At 43.7% G+C, this 23,791-nt stretch overlaps 1 protein-coding gene across 2 annotated transcripts in view; it reads right to left on the reverse strand.

The window, feature by feature from the left end:
* The window catches only part of EPHB1 (EPH receptor B1), a 717,470-nt gene that overhangs the window by 98,505 nt on the left and 595,174 nt on the right, over positions 1-23,791 (reverse strand). For both annotated transcript variants that reach the window (XM_038762070.1, XM_038761987.1), the window contains exon 10: positions 6,364-6,486. In XM_038762070.1, coding sequence (XP_038617998.1) covers positions 6,364-6,486 — 123 coding nt within the window. The remainder of the gene's footprint in view (positions 1-6,363; positions 6,487-23,791) is intronic.

Consider the following 23,791-nt stretch of genomic DNA (forward strand, 5'->3'; position numbering starts at 1 on the left):
TTACAGATGAGGTAACTGAGGCACAGTTAAGTGACTTGCACATAGTCACACAGCCGACAATTGGCGGAGCTGGGATTTGAACCCACGACCTCTGACTCCAAAGCCCAGGCTCTTTCCACTGAGCCACGCTGCTTCTCAAGGTTGGTGTTCATGGAGCAAAGTGTGTGGGCTGGGTTGGGGCAGATCAGCAAGTGGAGGGCAGAAGGGGAGAGTTGATTGAGTGTCTTGAAGCTGATGGTAAGCGCATCTGTTGCACAACGGAGGTGGATGGGCAACCATTGGAGGTTACTGAGGAATGGGCAATATGGACTGAATGCTTTTTTCAGGAAAATGATCCAGGCAGCAGAGTGAAGTAAGGACCAGAGAAGGAAGAGATAAGAGGCAGGGAGGTCAGTGAAGGGACTGATGCATTTCCTTATAGGCAGGGAACATGTCTACTAACTCTTCTATTGTATTCTCCCAAACACTTAGTGCTTAGCACACAGTGAAGTGTGAAGTGCTCAAAAATAGAATTGATTAATTGATGCACTAATCAAAGCAGGATAAGATAAGATCTTGGACCAGTGTGGTAGCAGTTTGGATGGAGAAGAAGGGGAGAATTCTAAAAATTTTGTGACGGTAGAACCGACGGGATTTGGTGACAAACTGAATATGTAGGTTGAATGAGAGAGATGACTAGAGGATTAGGGGTATTGATTTGGATCTGTGAGACTGGGAGAATGGTGGTGTTGCCTACAGTGCAGGAAAATCAGGATGGGGAAGAGGCCTGGGTTTTCTGGGTGGGAAGGTGAGGACCTTTGCTTTGGATATGTTAAGTATGAACAGTCAGTAGGACATCCAATTAAAGATGTACTGAAGGTTGGAAAAACATAAGACTGCAGAGAAGGGGAGAGGTCAAGGCTGTAGAGGTAGATTTTGAAATCACCTGCATAGGTGTGGTGGTTGAAGCTGTGGAAGTGTATGAGTTTGCCAAGAAGGAGCATTTAGGTCGATAATAGAAAGGGACCCAGAACTGAACCTTGAGGGTCTCCCACAATTAGGGTGGGGGGAAGTAGAGTAGGAGCCCATGAAAGAGACTGAGAAGGAGCAGTCAGAGAGATTGAAGGAGAACAGAGATAGTGTCAGTGAAGCCAAGGTTAGATAATGTTTTAAGGAAAAGGGGGTGATCCACAGTGCCAAAGATAGCTGAGGGGTTGTGAAGAAATTAGGATGGAGTACAGGCCTTTGGACTTGTCAAGAAGGAGATCACTGGTGACCTTAAAGAGGGCAGTTTCTCTGGAGCAAAGGGAGAAGAAGCAAGATTGCAAGGGATAAAGGAAAGAATTAGAGGCAGAGGGTGTAAACAACTCACTTAAGACATTCAGAAAGGAATGATAGGAGGGGGAGTAGGGTGATACCTGGAAGAGGGTTGTGGGGTCAAGTCAGGTCTTTTGAGGATAGGGAATACATGGCTGTGTTTAAAAGCAGTGGGGAAGGAACCCTTGAAAGTGACTGCGCGAAGATAGCAGTCGGGGGCCCTCTCCAGTTGTTGCAGACATTTAACTCCCTCCTCAGGTCCTCTCTTCCCTGGACTCCCCCATTCCTTGCCCCCAGTGATATGGCCACCGACTTCATTAAGAAAACTGACACCAGCAGGTGTGAGCTCCCTAAAATCGCCCCTGCCCCTCCTCAGTCCCTCCTACTTCCAGCCCCATCTCCAACTCTCACATCCTTCTCTAGAGGAGATCTCCTGCGTCCTCTCAAAAGCCATCCTCTCCACCTGCACATCGGACCCCATCCTTTGCACCTTAGCAAAACTCTGTCCCACTCCCTTCTTCCTTAACAGCCATCTTCAACCATTTGTTCTCCAATGCCTTCTTTCCCAGTGCTTTCAAACATGCCGACGTCACCCCATCCTAAACAAAAAACCCTCCCTTGACCCCACGGCTCCCTCCAGTTAGCACCCCATCACCCTCCTACCATTCCTCTCCAAACTCCTTGAGCAAGTCATCTACACCCGCTGTCTCAAATTCCTCTCCTCCAATTCCTTCCTTGACCCTCTCCAATCTGGCTTCTGTCCCCTTCACTCCACAGAAACTACTCTCTCAGAGGTTACCAATAATCTCCTTCTTGCAAAATCCAGTGGCCTCTACTCCACTACTGGAATGCCTTCCCTCCTCTAATCCGACAGACAACCACTCTCCCCTGCTTCAAACCCTTATTGAAGGCACATCTCCTCCAAGAGGCCTTCCCTGACTAAGCCTCACTGTTCCTCATCTCCCACTCCTTTCTGCTTCGCCCTGACTTGCACTTTTCACTCTTCCCCCCTCCCAGACCCACCGCACTTATTCATTCTTTCATTCAATCATATTTATTGAGCGCTTACTGTGTGTAGATCACTGTACTAAGCATTTGTAAAGTACGGTACAGCAATAAAGAGAAATGATCCCTGCGCACAATGGGCTTATGTACATATATGTAATTTAATTTATTTCTACTGATGTCTGTCTTCCCGACCCTAGACTGTAAGCTCACTGTGGGCAGGGAATGTGTCTGTTTATTGCTATACTGTGCTCTGTGCACAGTAAGTGTTCAATAAATATGATTGAATGGTTGAAGAAGGGAGGAAGGGAGGGGGCAAATGTTTTAATAAGGTGCAAGTGGATAGGGACAGCAGGGCAGTTTCACTGAGTAGATTTTGAAACGAGGAGGGAGATATCTTGAGATACATATAAATACGATTGATTGATACATGGCTGGGGAGGATGGGAGAGTCTGAGAGGGAATAATAATAATGATGGTATTTGTTAAGTGCTTACTATGTGCCAAGCACTGTTCTAAGTGCTGGTGTAGATGCAAGGTAATCAGGTTGTCCCACGTAGGGCTCACAGTCTTAATCCCCATTTTTCAGGCAAGGTAACTGAGGCACAGAGAAGTTAAGTGACTTGCCCAAGGTCACACAGCAGACAAGTGGCGGACGTGGGATTAGAACCCATGACCTCTGACTCCAAAGGCCTGGAACGCCTGCCCTTCTCATTTTCAACAATTACTCACTCTACCTTCAAAGCCTTATTGAAGGCAAATCTCTTCCAAGAGGCCTTCCCTGACTAAGCTCTCATTTTCTTTTCCAACTCCCTTCTGTGTCACCTTGACTTGCTCCTTTTATTCACCCCCATCTCTTAGCCCCACAGCACTTATGTACATATCCACAATATATTTATTTATATTAACATCTGTCTCCTGCTCTAGACTGTAAGCTCACTGTGGGCGGGAATGCGTCTGCTATATTGTTGTGTTTTACTCTTCCAAGAGCTTATGTCAGCACTCAGTAAATATGATTGATTGATCAAGAGAAAGAAGGGTAGATATGGAGTCCAACTGGGAAATGATGACCTCAGACTGCTTCCTTCCCTCCCCTGATCACTTATGCTATTCCTCCTGATTAGTCATGTGGCATTATGCAATCTGAGTCCTCCTTATTCAGTACTGTGTAATGAGATTTTCATTACAATACATATAAAATACATATAATACATATAAAAATATGTGTGTTTTCCAGGATATATATATCTCTTTTTTGGCTCACACAGAGGAGTACTACAAGTCATAAAGGAGATTGAAAGATAAATATATATATAGGTATATAGGTAGATATATATATATATATTTATCTGCCTTTCTATCTCCTTTATGACTTCTAATACTTCTCTGTGAGACGAAAAAGAGATATAGCAATGCTGCTTTGTTGACTTGATCTAGTCTTTTATCAGCACCGCATAACCACATAATGAAGCCGACACATCTTTGGCCTTTCAGACCTGGGACAAGAGCTGGGATCTGGTCCCCAAAAGCAGACACCCTGCAGTATGACATAGTGGATAGAGCATGGACCTGGGTGTTGGAAGGTCATGAGTTCTAATCCTGCCTTTGCCATTTGTCTGCTGCGTGACCTTGCGCAAGTCACTTTGCTTCTCTGGGCCTCAGTTATCTCATCTGTAAAATGGGGATTGAGGCTGTGAGCCCCACATGGGACAGGGACTGCATCCAAACTGATCTGCTTGCATACACCTCAATGTTTAGTACAGTGCCTGGCACATCATAGTAAGCCCTTAACAAATACCACAAATATAGCCTAAGGCTCAGATAGGATTAGGAGCCAAAATAAAATGTCCTAAAAATATTTCCATTTATCATGAGAGCCTTGAGGCAGGGGTCATGTGTACTAACACTGTTGTACTCTCTCAAGTGCTTAGTACAGTGCTCTGCACAATTATTACTGGTAAAAATAATAATACCAATTGTAGAATTAGTTAAGCGCTTGCTCTGTGCCAAGCATTACGCTGAGCACTGGGGTAGATACAAAATAATCAGGTCAGACAGAGTCCCTGCCCTACAATGGGGGTCACACATCTATGGAGGAGGGAGAACAGGTTTCAAAACCCCATTTTACAGATGAGAAAACTGAGGCACAGAAAAATCAAGTGACTAGTCCAAGGTCACACAACATGGCAAAGCCAGGATTAGAACCCTGGTCCTCTGATTCCCAGGCCTGTGCTTTTTTCCAGGAGGACATGCCGCTTCTCAGCCAGGTGTTTACTGAGCACTTATTGTGTGCAGAGCACTATACTAAGCACTTAGTAAGTGATCTTACATGGGGAGCCCTTTGAGGCCCAAAGGGACCGTGTCTACTTCCTACCTGTACATTCTTTCCAAATGTTAAGTGCAGTGCTCTGCACATAGTAAGTGCTTAATAAATACTATTACTATCACTGTTTCTACTCAATAAATACTACTGATTGATTGATCATCAGATTTTTCTGGTGCTCCCCTGATGTTCATCCTAGGAAACACGTCTGGAGTGATTTTCTTCTGTCCTAGTTCCACCCATTAAAGTCCTGTTCTTTTTATCATCTGGACATAAGCAGTCACCTTTATTATCTCTGCACAAAGCTCGGGAGAAATGAAGTCTGTAGGATTTTGGGGGATCTCTCATCATTCCTTTCCCTCTTGGAAGAAAGGGTCCCATAGATCTGGTCTAGCTTACAGACACATGGAAGGGACTTTGTACTAGTAAATTAGCAGTGAAAAGTGCTTAAAATAAATCTTCAAATCCAGAGTTGTTGGAGATGAGCCCCACGAGAGGTTTGGCCAATGTGCCAGGTGTCTCGCACCGTGAAGCCATTTATTCTCACAATGCAGAGGCAGCAGCATTGATGCTCAAATTAGATTGCGAGATGCAAATGCATGCATGTCCAATTGTGTGAAATCAACCGGATTTCCAATTCAGGCACAATGATAAGACCTGGTTACACTCACACTGTGACCCCTTAATTAAAAATGAATGGGTTTTTCAGCTTTCAGAGATGGTGTGGGGAGCAGGAGGGAGATAATACAAAGAGAAGGGTAATGGGAGAGGATGTTTTTCAAGGGGAATAAAAAAAATATTAATTCATTCGCATTTATTGAGTGCTTATTGGGCAAAGCATATATATATGTAGTTTGTATATATATATATATATATGTATATATATATATATATATATATATATAGTTTTACATACATATAACTCTAAAAGAACAGGAAAGAAGAGAGTAAAAACTGAAAGAAAAGATGACCTAGGAAATTTAGAAAATGTTGGGAGATTCTGGGACGTAAAGCATGAGTGGCCAAAAGTAACTCAATATAAGTCCTAACAGTGAAGATTTGGGATGTTCCATTCCAAACCAAGTCGTGCTTTTCTTGGCATAAAACAGAAGGATTTCAATGTTTGAAGTCTAAATTCCTGGTAACAGATAAGGAAGCTGGTTCAGGGTGTGTATGCTACAAAGCAGTATGACAAAGTCTTGTTTCTCTAGTGTGAAATTTTCCTTTTCATCATCCTCAGGCTTTCCCTAAGGAACCCGTCTAAAGATGGAGATTCCTTCTGAAAAGTGCGGACCCATCCTTCTTCCTTACATAGAACAAACTATTCCATGAAGAACTGCATGGATGGGTCAGGGGATTGTCCAGAAGAAATCTCTTGAAAGTTAGTAGCTGATGGGCTTGTAGGAAAGATGGGACCCCATGCCTCGTCTTTCTGGGTCACTAGGGAAACATTTCCCAATGGATGATTTGGGCTGAATGCTTTGGAGCACCCCTGAATCTTTTGGATAATTTCTTTACTGTGGACAAGAACCCCAGGGTCCTTTAGATGTTCTAAAATGGAACAATTGGACCTCAATAATTAAATCTTTTGAATATATGTTGGACAGTTCAGGGAAGTGAGGATGAAGGTTGACTCTTCAACCAGATGACCCTCCCTCTGGCACAGTGGATGGGAGAAGTAGACAAGAAACGGGTATGGGCCAGAGTCGGAAGGGTGTAAGGGGGTGAGAGTATCCTACCTGCGCCAATGACTTCTTCAATTTTCACAAAAGACACATCGATCTCCTTGGCAAACTCCCGGACGGCTTCATTTGGGTCTTCATAAGTGAAGGGATCGATGTAGATCTTCATTCCTGGGGAGCCTTGTTAGAGGAGATAAGGAGGGTTAACAACCCAAAGAGGAATCACTTGGCATTAAGTAAAAGCCTAAGGACCTCAGAGTGACACTGTCATTGTCAACTCTGTGTGGACACGGAATCGGTCACTTCTCTATTCTGAACTTCCCGAAAGCACCACGCTACAAGTGGACATTCAATAAGTGCTGCTAATACTACTAGTAGTAGTAGTACTAATAGTACTGCTAGTCCTGGAGCTGTAGGACCACAGCCCAGCTGGCTTTTCTCCCTGATGGTCGGCTCTCCTTCTATCTCCCTTCCCACTGTGCTCTCCTGGTTTTCCTGCTTTTGCTATTCTGTCCTCTATGTCTCCTCCATATTTTCTTCTTTTCTTGAGCTCTTCTCAGAATGTGGAGCAGATTACTTATAAGTGACAGATTGGGACCAGTCCCCCACACAGAGTTGCTCACAGAAACCAGGAGGGTGATTGATGTTGCACCGAACACATTAGGAGAAAAGTGGAGGTAAAATTGGAGGGTAGATATCAATATTTATCAAGTTGACAACATTCTTGAGTGGAGGCCACTGTTAAGGTTATAACCAAAGGCTTTAGTACTGGCCTGAAAGAGGGATGGGGACAGATTAAAAAGAGAAGTTGCTATTAGAAAGCCCGCAAGATGGAAGTGCCAGGAAAGAATAGTGGGAGGGAGAGGAAAAACAAGTAGAGAATCTGGAAAAACACTAATCGAAAACTGAACAAACTCTACCCGAAAAATCCATTACACAGAATGAAAGAAAAATGGTAATCAAAATCAAACCCCCATTCCTTCAGACACACCAGAGTATGAAAAAGGAATAAAATACTGAAAGAGAAATACATAAAAGACTATAGACTGTCACTGATATATACACTGGCAAGACAAATAGGTGTACATAGGGAGAAAATGGAGAATTGTCATAACTGAATAGATACATTCAAAGAGGAAGAAGGACAAAGAGTAAATGGAACCAAAGAAATAAATGCTTCATTCACAAGTGTAATTTTTCAACCTGCTTGATATGTCATTAGAAAAAGTGTAAACAATGGTATCATTTTCTTTTGGATTGGATCTATATAGGAAAGAAGGATCTTTAGCTAAGTATTGTATCATTGAGACTGAAGCTCTCTTCTTTCAAACTGTGCCCTTCTTGTTTTGAACAGTCAGATCAGAGGGGACAGATGAGAAGTCAAACAAGAAGTTCCTTGACAGGGAAAACGTTAGCTGAGAGCCAAGGGTTAGAGGGGCTATTTTGGGAAGTTTAGATCAGATAACCTCTGAGATCCCTTCCAGTTAGACGGAGACGACAACCCAGCCCTGCTGGCTTGAATTTGTCTAGAAAATTTATTGAGGATGGGAGGTCGAAAGGGTGAACAGCAGAAAATGATTTTTCAAGTTCCAAACCTGTCCCATTCCTCAGGTGTATTTGTGGGCTTGCTCGGTATTGGTAAATCCAGCAGTCGCATGGCTTTAACTCTCCTTAACCTTTCACACGTAATTCAATAAGGTTTCCCTGTTCTCTCTTGAGCTCACCCAAGCACTCACGATAGTACTCTGCAAACCCAGGATGCTCAATAAATATGATGGATGGACTGATCTCTGCCTAAATTCTTCCAAATCAGGTGGGTTATTGTTTGTAGTTTCCACCAAATTGACCCTACTTTGCCAAAGAAATGAGGCAAACATGAAAATGACTATAATTCAACCCAAAGGAGGAAGAAAGAGACTGGTGGGGCAGTGAAGAGAGATTAGTCAAGTGTCGGGACAGAGACGTGACCGCTTCCCTCCCCTCCACTGAGGTTCAAATTTCACTGAAATCTGATTTTGTCTAGATATAATTAATTTTCCTCCTCACTAACCAAACAAAATCAATGTCAGCATTTTGAACAGCATTTCCCTTCATCGGCTACATATTACCACAGCTAAGAAACACTCCGTGAAATCTCTCATTAGACTTAAATGGGGGAAGGAAAAAGGAAATGGGCAGATTCAGTCTTTTTTCATATTACCGTACCATACTGTAGGTCTGAAGCTACGCACACGGTCACTGCAGTTCTGCTTTAATCAGTGACCAGGAGTGGGGAAGAGATGGGGGTCGGGCAAGGACACCTTCCTCCCTAATTACTCAGGACAAATGAGGAGACCCGCCAACAGTCCAAATTTGCAGGGGCAACAGCAGGGAGTGACAGAGAGAGCCAGGCGAAAGTTGAGGCGGTGACGAGGGAGGGATACAGATCACAGATCACTCCCTCGAGCCGGCCTCTTCCGGATGAAAAATGAGCTGGTGTGACAACTTGGATAACGAAGAGAAAGATGGCCTTGGCTTCTCTGGAACCCTTGCTGTTTCCAGCTCCATTTCGTTGGCTTCAATTAGCTTCATATTAATTATTTTTTAATGAACGTTTCAAAGCTTTTGAGAGAATACTTAGAAGTGACGTAGTGTAAGCTCTCAAATAGCCCCTCATTCATCAAACTAGCCAAACTCTCTGGGGAGTCTACTGCGATTAGTTATTATGAACAGAAGACAAAGAGGAGAAAAGTTTAGAGGCATGATATTCCTCCTGTTCTCATCTATGAGGAACCTGCTTCTTGTGGAAACAACTCATTATTATTACTATTATTGTATTTGTTAAACCCTTACTAGGTGTCAAGCACTGTGCTAAGCATCTAGAAAACTCAAATAATACAAATTAATCAAGTGGGACATAGTCCCTTCCCACGTGAGGGCTCACAGTCTAAGTAGGAGGGAGAACAGGCATTGGATTCTCATTTTACAGATGAGGAAACTGAGGCTTAGAGAAATGAAGTGACTTGCCCAGTGTCAGTCAATCAATCAATCAATGTTATTTACTGAGCAGGCAACTGGTGGAGACGGGCTTAGTCAAGCATATTTAGTCATTCATTCATTCAAACACATTCATTAAGTACTTAATGTGTGCAGAGCACTGTACTAAGCACTTGGGAGAGTACAGTTTAACAATAAACAAACACATTCCCTGCCCACAACGAGCTTACAGTCTAGATGCGGAGATAGACATTAATGTAAATAAATAAATTATAGATAGGTACATAAATGCTGTGGGGCGGGGATGGGGGCATGAATAAAGGGAGCAAGTCAGGGTGATGAAGAAAGGAGAGTGAGAAGAGGAAAGGAGGGCTTAGTCAGGGAAGGCCCTTTGGAGGAGATGTGCCTTCAATAAGGCTTTGAAGGGGGGGACAGTAATTGTCTGTCGGAGATGAGGTGGGAGGATGTTCCAGACCAGAAGTAGGAAGGATGTGGGTGAGATGTCGTGGTGAGATAGAAGAGGTCAAAGTTCACTGAATTGGTTAGCATTAGAGGATTGAATTGTGTGGGCTGGGTTGTAGTAGAAGAGTAGCAAGGTGAGCGAGGATGGGGCAAGGTGATTGAGTGTTTAGTCATACTTACTGAGCATTTACTGTGTGTCGAGCAATGTAATAAGTGCTTGAGAGAGTACAGTACAACAAAAAACAGACACATTCCCTGCCAACAATGAGCTTATAGTCTAGATGATGACCTTATAGTCTAGAGGCGTCTAAGCCTGTCCTGTTTCCACTTAATAATAATAATAATGGCATTTATTAAGCGCTTACTATGTGCAAAGCACTGTTCTAAGCCCTGGGGAGGTTACAAGGTGATCAGGTTGTCCCACGGGGGGCTCACAGTCTTAATCCCCCATTTTACAGACAAGGCAACTGAGGCACAGAGAAGTTAAGTGGCTTGCCCAAAGTCACACAGCTAACAATCGGCAGAGCCAGGATTTGAACCCATGACCTCTGACTCCAAAGCCCGGGCTCTTTCCACTGAGCCATGCTGCTTCTGCTTTGGCTTTCAGAGGCCCAGAGAAATAGGAATTAAACAGGTGAGGTGACCCCAAGAAGTTCCTGTCCTTTCTCCAGAGGTGATTAATTTACTACTGGGAAGTAGCTTCCTCCTCAGTAGAATGAGACATAATTGAATGAAAGGCTTTATCACTCTGATCCCCACCCCAGCCTCACAGTATTTATATAAATATCCTTATTCTCTCCTTTTTTCCTTATCCCTAATCTATTTTAATGTCTCTCCCCCATTGCATACTGTAAAATCCTTGTGGGTGGGTATCATATCTACATTCTGTTCTTTTGTAATTTCCCAAGTGCTTAGTACAGTGTTCTGCACACAGTAGGCATTCAATGAATACCATTGATGAATTGATTGATTGATTGGGCTTTATTTCTCAGCATGTCTTAGTGAATGAGTATGGGCCCGGGAGTCAGAAGGACCTGGGTTCAAATCCCGCCTATGCCACATGTGTGCTGTGTGATTTGGGGCAAGTCATTTCACTTCTCTGGGCCTCAGTTACCTCATCTGCAAAATGGGGATTAAGAATGTGAGTCCCATGTGGGACGGGGGTTGTGTCCAACCTGATTGACTTGTATCTATTCCAGTGCTTAGAAGAGTGCTTGGCACATAGTAAGCGCTTAACGAATACCATACTTATTATTACCTCAGGGCTTAGAATAATAATAATAATAATAATAATGGCATTTGTTAAGCGCTTACTATGTGCAAAGCACTGTTCTAAGCGCTGGGGGGGATACAAGGTGATCAGGTTGTCTCACGTGGGGCTCACAGTCATAATCCCCATTTTACAGATGAGGTAGCTGAGGCTCAGAGAAGTTAAGTGACTTGCCCAAGGTCACACAGCAGACATGTGGTGGAGCCAGGATTCGAACCCATGACCTCTGACTCCATAGCCCGGGCTCTTTCCACTGAGCCACGCTGCTTCTCTATAGTGCTTGGCACATAGGAAGCACTTATCAAGTCTTGTCTTTTGCTGTTGAGTCGCCACCGACCCATAACGGTGCCATGAACACATCTCTCCCAGAACACCTCAACTCCATCTGCAATCGTTCTGGTAGTGGATCCATAGGGTTTTCTCGGTAAAGATCAGGAAGCGGTTTACCATTTCCTCTTTCCGCACAGTAAACTTGAGTCTCTGCCCTCAATTCTCTCCCGTGCTGCTGCTGCCCAGCACAGGTGAGTTTTGACTTTTAGCAGATTACCTGCCACTCACTAGCCACCAGCTAAGCTTAGGAATGCAATGGGTATGCCTCTGCTTGACTCTGCCTCCCAAAGTCGCGACTGGTAGAGTACTGGAAACTCTCCAGGTATGACCTTGCGAGGGGGCTTAGCACTGATTCATTTATTCAATCATATTTATTGAGCACTTACTGTGTGCAGAGCACTGTACTAAGCCCTTGGGAAGTACAAGTCGGCAACAAACAGAAATGGTCCCTACCCAACAATGGGCTCACAGTCTAGAAGGGGGAGACAGACAGCAAAGCAAGTACCATAATAATAATTATTATTATGATTATTATTATTATCCGAGTCTTTCAGAAGGAGAAACCTAAGCATGCTTCAATCCTATATCATTTCATGATTTGAAAATTCCAAAATAGCCCAAAGGCTACATGCAGTCAATACCCCTTTTTCCTTCAAGGCTGTATTATTAAAAAAAGGAGAGGTCCAACAGTGAGAGGGAAGAGAAAGAAGGGGAAGGAGTGAGTCAAGGGAGTTAAAAAGGAGAGATTCAAAACATGAATGATAATGATAATGATGGTATTTGATTAAGTGCTTACTATGTACCAAGTGCTGTTTTAAATGCTGGTGGAGATACAAAGTAATCAGGTTGGGCACAGTCCTTATCCCACATGGGCTCACACTTTTAATCCCCAGTTTACAGATGCCTGTAGAATGTAAAAGATTTACTGAGATCCAGAGAAGTGAAGTGACTTGCCCAAGATCCCACTGCAGACAAGTGGAGCCGGGAGTAGAACTCAGGTCCTTCTGAATCCTAAGCCATGCTGCTTCCTGAATTTTCCTGAAGGCCAGGATTCTCTCCAAATCTAGACTTTGGAAAATGTTTCTGGAGAATTTGTTTGCCAGATAATAATAATAATAATAATGTAATTATTATTATTATTTTGGTATTTGTTAAGCACTTACTACATGCCAAACACTGTCCTAAATGCTGGGGGAGATATAAGGTAATCAGCTTGTCCCACATGGGGCTTACAGTCTTAATCCCCATTTTCCAGATGAGGTAATTGAGGTACAGAGAAGCAGCATGGCACAGGGGAAAGAGGAGTCAGAGGTCATGTGTTCAAATCCCAGCTCTGCCAATTGTCAGCTGTGTGACTTCGGGCAAGTCACTTATCTTCTCTGTACCTCAGTTCCCTCATCTGTAAAATGGGGATGAACACTGTGAGCCCCACATGGGACAAGCTGATCACTTCTATCACCCCAGCGCTTAGAACAGTGCTTTGCACATAGTAAGTGCTTAACAAATACCATCATTATTATTATTATTATTATTATTATTATTATTATTAAGTGACTTGCCCAAAGTCACACAGCTGATAAGTGGTGGAGCCAGGATTGGAACCCACAACCTCTGACTCCCAAGCCCACTCTCTTTCCACTGAGTCACGCTGTTTTTCTGGGCACAGAGTGATTATGGCAGGGAGGTTTGGCCTGAAATCCCGTTAATACCAATTCCCTGTTGCCCCACTCTGCTTTAGCTCTTGCCTGTCTTAGAGCCTTTTGTGAATCCCAGCAAACGATAAGCAAACAGCCTTCGGCTGGTCAGAACAGGTCATTTGTTTTTTTCATCCTTTCCATGTTTTCGCATAAATCAGAACACTGCACTGGCCTGTTGCGCCTTGCTCTTGTCAGTGAATAATTTTTAATTATCAGTGAAATGGTATTTAGTGCAATGAATCACTGGGCATTGACCACGGAATTTAAATCAGCAGTGGAAGCAGCTAGAGCAGAAAATCAGAAAGCAAGATTCCACAGAGGTTCCTCAATCGAGACAATTTGGGAATTAAGAGAAGTGCCAGACAAATAGGCAGAGCCTCCATTTCTGGAGAAGCTGCGTGGGTGGTAGCTTTATGTTTTTTAATGTATTGAGAGAGGAACGACTCCATCTCCCAGTTCATAAATCCCTTCACAGCTATAAGTGTCATACACATTTATAGACCTATAAACTGTTTTACAAGTCTGGCTGGGACCCGGCCTGGATTGCACAGAACTTCACGAGAGCACGACCCAAACGCATATAATTGATCAAAACATTAAGAATTGAATAAAGTTATGCCACAGCAGACAAACTGCATTGTCACTTGGTGAGTGATTCTATTGGCCATGAAAATTAGCTCGGGCCTACAGACCCTGGACGTGAAAACAAAGGGAGTTTATCTAAAAGAAATCAGGTTGAGGGCAAATAGGAATAGAGCTAAAATTGAAAGCAGGTTTCAGAAAGCTTGCACTCCCTTTCTTCAGACAGCCTCATGCTCACAATAATATTTTTGTAATATTTCCCTCTAGACTTTAAGCTCGTTGTGGGCAGAAACTGATCTACCAGCTCTGTTATTGTTATACTGTACTCTCCCAAGCACTTAGAACAGGGCTCTTCACAAAGCAAGCACTCAATAAATTCAACTGTCTGATTGAATTTGTAATTATGGGAAGAGTTGGAGAGGGTTGTGTGACTAGTAGAAATATGTATGGATTGTAAATGCATCTATGTGTAAGCCTGATACAATTGCTGAATAGGGGTTGCTACGTTAATAATAATTATGGTACTTGTTAAGCACTTACAGTGTGCCAAGCTCTGTTCTAAGTGCTGGGGTAGATATTGCTTTGCACACAGTAAGCACTCAATAAATAATAATAATGATAATAATGGCATTTATTAAGCGCTTACTATGTGCAAAGCACTGTTCTAGGTGCTGGGGAGGTTACAAGGTGATCAGGTTGTCCCACAGGGGCTCACAGTCTTAATCCCCATTTTACAGTGAGGTAACTGAGGCACAGAGAAGTTAAGTGACTTGCCCAAAGTCACATAGCTGACAACTGGTGGAGCTGGGATTCGAACCCCTGACCTCCCACTCTAAAGCCCATTCTCTTTCCACTGAGCCACGCTGCTTCTCTAATAAATATGTTTGAACTAATAAAAGTTAATCAGGGTGGACAAACTCCCTGTCCCCCATGTGGCTCACACACTTATTACTGTTGATAATAACAAGAATAATAATAATAATAATAGTGATTGTGGTATTTGTGAAGAGCTTACTATATGCCAGCAATTATAGTAAGCACGGGGTTGGATACAAGCTAATTGGGTTGGACATAGTCCCTATCCCACATGAGGCTTACAGTTTCAACCCCCATTCTACAGAAAAGGTAACTGAGGCACAGAGAAGTGAAGTGACTTGCACAAGGTAACCCAGCAGGCATGTGGCGGAGCCAGGATTAAAGAACAGGTCCTTCTGATTCCCAGACCCATGCTCTCTCAATTAAGCATGACCACATGCTGCTATGTGACCTTGGGCAAATCACTTCCCTTCTCTGGGCTCAGATACCTCATCCCCCTGTCTATATGTTTTGTTTTGTTGTCTGTCTCCCCCTTCTAGACTATGAGCCCATTGTTGGGTAGGGACCGTCTCAATAAATTACCAACTTGTAATCTCCCTCTCCTAGACTGTGAGCCCATTGTTGGGTAGGGACCGTCTCTATAAGTTTCTGACTTGTACTTCCCAAGCGCTTAGTACAGTGTTCTGCATGCAGTAAGCGCTCAATAAATATGATTGAATGAATGAATGAATAAAATGGGGATTAAGAGCATGAGAACCATGTATGACAGGGACTGTGACCAACTTAATCAACTTGCATCAACCCCAGCACTTATAACAGTGCATGGTACATAATAAGCATTCAACAACTACCATAATTATTGTTGTTATTAGAGCATGAAGGACTGGAGAACCCTGACTGAAGAGTTTAGATGAAAGTGACTGATCTGAGGGGATAAATGGCTAGAGATATTCTCTATGGAGGATGGGTGTGTGAGGGGTTGAAAAAGTTAATCAGGTTGGACAAACTCCCCATTTGTGTGTGTGCTACCCATGATCTCTCCAGGATAGGGAAAGAGCAGTGGAAGATAGTTCCAATGAAGACCCCAAAACTGGACTTCTAGACTGTGAGCCCACTGTTGGGTAGGGACTGTCTCTATATGTTGCCAACGTGTACTTCCCAAGCGCTTAGTACAGTGCTCTGCACACAGTAAGCTCTCAATAAATACGATTGATTGATTGATTGACACACACACCCAGGAAAACCCCTGTTAATAATGGTATTAGTTAAATGCTTACTGCATGCCAGGCACTGTACTAAGCACTGGGGTGGGTACAAGCAAATCAAGTTGGACACAGTTACTGTTCCATGTGGGGCTTACAATCTCAACCCCTATTTTGCAGGTGAGATAACTGAGGCACAGAGAAGTGAAATGACTCACCAAAGGTCACCCAGCAGACAAGTGGTAAAACCAGGATTAGGATCGATAACCTGCTGACTCCCAAGCCTGTGTTCTATCCACTATGCCAGGCTGCTAGTGCCTGGGGAAGCCCTCACAAGCCAGTCTGTAATGCTGAAAGGAGCCCCATCAGCCTAAGAGCTCAGAGTCAGTCTTCAGTTAATCCATCAATCAATCAATCAATCACATTTATTGAGCACTTATTGTGTACAGAGCACTATACTAAACACTTGGAAGAGTACACTATAAGAGAGTTGATAGGAGCTCCCAATTAAGAGGGGAAGACAGATGTTAAAATAAGTTACAGACATGCACCTAAGTGTTGAGGTCCTGAGGGTGGGATGCCTGAAAGATCCAAATCCAACCTCAATGGTGACACGGAAGGGAGGGGGAGCAGGGGAAATGCGGGCTTAGTTGGGGAAAGACTCTTGGAGGAGATAACTGTGATTTTAATAAGACCCTGAAGAAGGGGAGAGTGATGATCTGTTGGATAAGAAGGGGGAAGAGGCCAGAGGCAGGATGTGGGCAAAGGATGGGCGGTAGGCCCTCCTCCCCCTCTCCATCCACCCCGCCTTACCTCCTTCCCTTTCCCACAGCACCTGTATATATGCATATATGTTTGTATGTATTTATTACTCTATTTATTTATTTATTTTACTTGTACATATCTATTCTATTTATTTTACTTTGTTAATATGTTTTGTTTTGTTCTCTGTCTCCCCCTTCTAGATTGTGAGCCCACTGTTGGGTAGGGACCGTCTCTATATGTTGCCAACTTCTACTTCCCAAGTGCTTAGTACAGTGCTCTGCACACAGTAAGCGCTCAATAAATACGATTGATTGATTGATTCATTCATTCATTCAATGACATTTATTGAGCACTTACTGTGTATGAAGCACTGTACTAAATGCTTGAACGACTACAATACAACAACAGACACATTCCCTGCCCATGACCAGCTCGCAATTCAGAGAACAAGGAACAGTGAGAAGGTTGGCATCTGAGGAACAAAGTGAACGTGCTGGATTGCAATAGAAAAATCAGTGAGGGGGTAAGGTGAATGTGTCTCTTCTTCTATTCTATGGGGACAGAGTTCCTCTGCATGAACTCTGGTCCAGGGAAGGCCCAGGACTATTCTTCTTCAGGAGTGAAGATATAGGATGGAAAAGACTGTTGGTAGAATCCTTAAGGACTCAATAAATACGATTGAATGAATGGGGGGCCAAAGAGGCTCCAATGCCTGGAGACAATGAGGTGCCACCTGGGGGGAAGTAGCACCATCCCAGCCCCCAGAAAGGGGAGATCAGTATGGTATAGTGGATAAAGTACGGGCCTGGGACTCAGAAGGTCATGGGTTCTCATCCCAGCTCTGCTACCTGTCTGCTGGGTGACCTTGGGCCAGTCACTTCACTTCTCTGGGCCCCATTTACCTCAACTGTAAAATAGGAATTGAGACTGTGAGCCCCGCATGGGACAGGGACTGTGTCAATCAATCAATCAATCGTATTTATTGAGCGCTTACTGTGTGCAGAGCACTGTACTAAGCGCTTGGGAAGTATAAGTTGGCAACATATAGAGACAGTCCCTACCCAACCGTGGGCTCACAGTCTAAAAGGGGGAGACAGAGAACAAAACCAAATATACTAACAAAATAAAATAAATAGAATATATATGTACAAGTAAAATAAATGAATAAATAAGTAGAGTAATAAATATATACAAACATATATACATATATACAGGTGCTGTGGGGAAGGGAAGGAGGTAAGATGAGGCGGATGGAGAGGGGGACAAGGGGGAGAGGAAGGAAGGGGCTTATTGAGTGTTTATTGTGTGCAGAGCACTGTACTAAACGCTTGGAAAGTAGAAGTCGGCAATGAATAGAGACAATCCCTACTGAACAATGGTCTCACAGTCTAGAAGGGGGAAGGCAGGCATCAAAACAAGTAAACAGGCATCAACAGCATCAATCAATCAATCAATCAATCGTATATATTGAGTGCTTACTGTGTGTAAGCGCTTGGGAAGTACAAGTTGGCAACATATCAATATAAGTAAATATAATTTTGCATATCTACACATCATTAACATAAATAAACAGAGTAATAAATATGAACAAATACATGTCCAACCTGATTAGCTTGTGTACACCCAGAGTTTAGTACAGTGCCTGGCACACAGTAAGTGCTTAATAAATACCACAATTATTATTATTATTATCACCTGCAACAATGTCTGGGCAGACCTACAAAGGGCGAATGTGAAATTACATATCAGGGGGTGGATATAGGTGGGAGTCAAGACTCTCCTGGCCCAGTTCTTGCTCTCTACTTGGTGTAGGAGGAGCTTGCTCCTGAATCCCAACTGCCCCATTGTCCATAATAATAATAATAATAATAATGGTATTTGTTGTTTAGTAAGTGCAAAGCACTGTTCTAAGCGCTGGGATTGATACAAGGTAATCAGGTTGTCCCATGTGGGGTTCACAGTTTTAATCCCCATTTTACAGATGAGGGAACTGAGGCACAGAGAAGTTAAGTGACTTGCCCAAAGGTAAACCCACTTCTTCCACTTAATCCTGAGATCCAGTAGCTGATGCAAATAAATCTTATTGTGATCCATCAGTAACTAACTGCCTAGCGAGTCCAGTAATATTGATAATAATAATGATAATGACTATGATAGTAATGGTATTTGTTCATTCAATCATAATTATTGACCACTTACTACATGCAAAACAATGTATTCAGAGGTATGGAAATATCACAAAAAACCGACACATTCCCTGCCAAACGAGCTGACTTAAGCAGTGACTATGAGCCAAGCACTGTACTAAACACTTGAGAAAGCAGCCTCTAGACTGTAAATTTCTTGCGGTCAGGGAACGTGTCCACCAATCTCTGTTGAACTGTCCTCTCCCAAATGCTTAGTACAGAGCTTTTCACATAAGTGCTCAATAAATATGACTGATTGACATACAATTTGATCAAATTGATCAGCCCCCAGGAGACTCAGAGTCTGCGGGGGAGGAAAAATAATTATTGTACTGCATTTTACAGATGATGATGATGATGGCATTTGTTAAGCAGTTACTATGTGCGAAGCACTGTTCTAAGCGCTGGGGGGGATACAAGGTGATCAGGGTGTCCCATGTGGGGCTCACAGTCTTAATCCCCATTTTACAGATGAGGTAACTGAGGTACAGAGAAGTGAAGTGACTTGTCCAAAGCCACACAGCTGACAAGTGGCAAAGGCAGAATTAGAACCCATCACCTCTGGCTCCCAAACCCGTGCTCTTTCCACTGAGCCATGCTGCTTCCCTGGATGAGAAAATAGGCACAGAGAAATTAAGGGACTTGCCCAAGTTTACACGGTACACAAGTGACGGAGCAGGGATAAGAACCCAATTCTTTTTTAAATGGTATTTGCTAAGTGCTTACTGCATGTCAAGCACTGTTCTAATGCTTCTAGACTGTGAGCCCATTGCCGGGTAGGGACTGTCTCTATTTGTTGCCAACTTGCACTTCCCAAGCGCTTATTACAGTGCTCTGCACACAGTAAGTGCTCAATAAATATGATTGAATGAATGAATGAATTCACTCATTCAACTGTATTTATTGAGCACTTGCTGTGCGCAGAGCACTGGACTAAGCTCTTGGGAAGTACAAGTTGGCAACATATAGAGATGGTCCCTACCCAACAGCAGGCTCACAGTCTAGAAGGGGGAGAATGAATGAAATGCTGGGGTAAATACAAGATAGGTCAGACACAGTTCCTGTCCCACGTTGGACTCACAGCCTTAGTAGAAGGGAGAACAGTAGTTGAGGAAATTGAGTCACGGAGAATCAATCAATCGTATTTATTGAGCGCTTACTGTGTGCAGAGCACTGTACTAAGCACTTGGGAAGTACAAGTTGGCAACATATAGAGACAGTTCCTACCCAACAGTGGGCTCACAGTCTAAAAGACAGTGGGCTCACAGTCTAAAAGTTAAGCCCAAGGTCACACAGCACACAAGAGGCAGAGCAGGGATTAGAACACAGGTCCTCTGACTCCCAGACTCTTTCGACTAGACCACACTCCTTCCCCAAGTGTTGGGGGTCACTCCTGTGGGTAAGGGTCCAAACAATAGCTATCATCCTACTTTCAGAGGTTGTCTTTCTTCCTCATTACTGACCTACCAATCCCCCTTCTTGCATGCTCAGGAGGGAGTGTGGATTCAGTCTTCTTTCTGGCCTGGACTGCTGGATTGTAGCATTCTGCGCCTGACATTTTTGGGTGACTTCTCTAGAAATAGTTGCAGAAAATAAAGACCCTTCAATCATTTCTTCATGCTCCTGTGTGGGAAATCTTTGGCACGATAGGTGGAGAGGTAAGGACTAACACTTTTTCTGGGCTTGCAAGGGATGCACAGAGAAGCAGCGTGGCTCACTGGAAAGAGCACGGGCTTGGGAGTCAGAGGTCATGGGTTTGAATCCCGGCTCTGCCACTTGACAGCTGTGTGACCTTGGGCAAGCCACTTAACCTCTCTGGGCCTCCGTTCTCTCATCTGTAAAATGGGGATTAAGACTGTGAGCCCCACGTGGGACAACCTGATTACCTTGTATCCCCCAACAGCTTAGAACCGTGCTTTGCACATAGTAAGTGCTTAACAAATACCATCATTATTAGTAGTAGTAGTAGTAATAGGAGGAGGAGGAGGAAAAGAAGCAGTAGTAGCCATAGCAATAGTATTAATTTAGTGTTTACCATGAGTATAGCACTATAGAGAGATAATTTGGGGGGTCTTGTAACTAATAATTATGGTACTTGTAACTAATAATTATGGTACTTGTGAAGCATTCTACTCTATGTAAGGCACTGTACTAAGCACTGGAAGCAGCCTGGCCTAGTGAAAGAGCAAGGGCTTGGGAGTCAGAGGATGTGGGTTCTAATTCTGGCTCTGCCATATGTCTGCTGCATGACCTTTGGCAAGTCACTTCACTTCACTAGGAGAAGCAGCGTAGTTCAGTGGAAAGAGCCTGGGCTTTGGAGTCAGAGGTCATGGGTTCTAATCCCAGCTCCACCACGTGTCAGCTGTGTGACTTTGGGCAAGTCACTTCACTTCTCTGTGCCTCAGTTACCTCATCTGTAAAATGGGGATTAAGACTGTGAGCCCTCCGTGGGACAACCTGATCACCTTGTATCCCCCCAAGCACTTAGAACAGTGCTTTGCACATAGTCAATGCTTAATAAATGCCATTATTATTATTATTATTATTATTCACTTCACTTAGAGAAGCAGCGTGGCTTAGTGGAAAGAGCACAGGCTTGGGAGTCAGAGGTTGTGGGTTCTAATCCCAGCTCCGCCACTTGTCAGCTGTGTGACTTTGGGCAAGTCACTTAACTTCTCTGTGCCTCAGTTACCTCATCTGTAAAATGGGGATTAAGACTGTGAGCCTCATGTGGGGCAACCTAATTGTCTTGTTATCTACCCCAGTGCTTACAACAGTGCTTGGCACATAGTAAGCGCTTAACAAATACCAACATTATTATCATTCTCAGTTACCTTATCTATAAAATGGAGATTCAGACTGAGAGACCCTTGTGGGACAGGAACAGTATCCAACATGATTACCTTGTGTCTACCCTAGCACTTAGAATGGTGCCTGGCACCTAGTAAGCACTTACCAAATGCAAAAATTATTATTATCATTACCAAACTGGTGTAGATTCAAGATGATCTGGTTGCACACAGTCCCTGTCCCTCATGGGATTCACATGTAACTACTAGTTACATAATTACTGTAGTTAAGTAACTACAGAAGCAGCATAGGTTAGTGGAAATAGCACGAGCCTGGGAGCCAGAGGTTGTGGGTTCTAATCCTGCCTCTGCCACCTGTCAGCTGTGTGACTTTGGGCAAACCACGTCGCTTCTCTGTGCCTCAGTTACCTCATCTGTAAAATCGGGATTAAGACTGTGAGCCCCACATGGGACAACCTGATTACCTTGTATCTACCCCAGTGCTTAGAACAGTGCTTTGCACATAGTAAGCGCTTAACAAATACCAACATTATTATTATTCTCAGCTACGTCATCTATAAAATGGGGATTAAGACTGTGAGCCCCACGTGGGACAACCTGATTATCTTGTATCTACCCCAGCGCTTAGAACAGTGCTTGGCACGTAGTAAGCATTTATGCCAGTAAGTAATGCCAGTATTGTTATTATTATTATTAGACTGTGGATGGGAATTTTTGGCACAGTGGGGTGATGTGTGGCTGATTTATGATGCCAACTCATCCCTCTGTGGAGGTGATGGTGGTGAGAGCAACAGTGGCAACAGCTGGTGTTGTCTGTGATGAAAGAGAAGTGGCAAATAAGAGTCTTCCCCGACCATCTAGTCTGAAAGCAGGACTTTGGTATGTCAATCATTCATTCAATCATACTTACCAAGCATGTTCTGTGTCTAGAACATTGTACTAAGTGCTTGGGAGACCACAGTACAATAAGCAGACACATTCCCTGCCCATGGCAAGCCAGCCTCGGGCTTTTCAGGCCATGGGGGAGCATTCCCAAAAGCATGACTGCCCCGCCCAAAGCAGATCATCTGGTCACCTCATGTGACCAGCATCTGGTTTTGAAGATTTATTCAATGTGCACTGGGAGAGAGATATTTTATTTGATATATTTATTGTGGAATTATATATGAATATACAGCATATATTCTATCTTGACCTTGGGCAAGACACTTCCCTTCTCTGTGCCTCAGCTGTAAAATGGGGATTAAAACTGTGAGCCCCATGAGACCTTCCCAGAATAAGCCCCCCTTTTCCTCTGCTCCTCCTCCCCTCCCCATTGCCCCTTCTCACTCCCTTTGCTCTACCCCCCTCCCTGCCCCACAGCACTTTGGTATATTGGCTCAGTGGAAAGAGCCCGGGCTTTGGAGTCGGAGGTCATGGGTTCAAATCCCGGCTCCGCCACTTGTCAGCTGTGTGACTTTGGGCAAGTCACTTCAATTCTCTGTGCTTCAGTTACCTCATCTGTAAAATGGGGATGAAGACTGTGAGCCCCCTGTGGGACAACCTGATCACCTTGTAACCTCCCCAGTTCTTACAACAGTACTTTGCACATAGTAAGCACTTAACAAATGCCATTATTGTTATTATTATTATGTATATATTTATAATTATAACTATTATTAATGATGGGTATATATCTGTAATCCTATTTATAATGATGCTACTGATGCCTGTTTACTTGTTTTGAAGTCTGTCTCCCCACTTCTAGACTGTTGAGCCCGCTGTGGGCAGGGATTGTCTCTATTTCCTTTTTCTGAATTGTACTTCCCAAGCACTTAGTACAGTGCTCTGCACGCAGTAAGCACTCAATAAATACAATTGAATGAGTGACTGAATGACAGGGCCTACGTCCAACCTGATTAGCTTGTGTCTACCCCAGCGCTTAGTACAGCATCTGGCAAATAGTAAGCGCTTAACCGGAATAGTCCAGTGAGCTGCAGAATAGAGCTGGATGGCGAGAACAGCTGCTTGGCTCTCCATTCCTTTTTGTCTTATCGGAGTGGGACTGAGATCTCAGAGAAGAGTCTGAGAGCCTGAAGAGGTGGTGGCAGCTTCTGGAGGAACTTTTTCCTTTTTCTGACTAATGATCACTGTGGTATTCGTGAAAGTGCTTACTATGTGCACAGCACTGGGGTAGATCCAGGATAATCACATTGGACAGAGTCCCCCTCCCACGTGAGGGTCACGGTCTGATTGGGGTTGAAAATCTAATCCGTGTGTTCCCAAGTGCATAATCGCTACACTGGACACAGTTGGCTCTGGCTGAACGTTATCAGTGAGGATGATCGTGATGATAAAGAGTCAGAGAGGAAGCTCTCACCCTATATCCAGGGCTCCTCTTGTCTCCTGC

The sequence above is a fragment of the Tachyglossus aculeatus genome, chromosome 1 (assembly GCF_015852505.1).
Source record: "Tachyglossus aculeatus isolate mTacAcu1 chromosome 1, mTacAcu1.pri, whole genome shotgun sequence".
In the NCBI taxonomy this organism is placed as follows: Eukaryota; Metazoa; Chordata; class Mammalia; order Monotremata; family Tachyglossidae; genus Tachyglossus; species Tachyglossus aculeatus.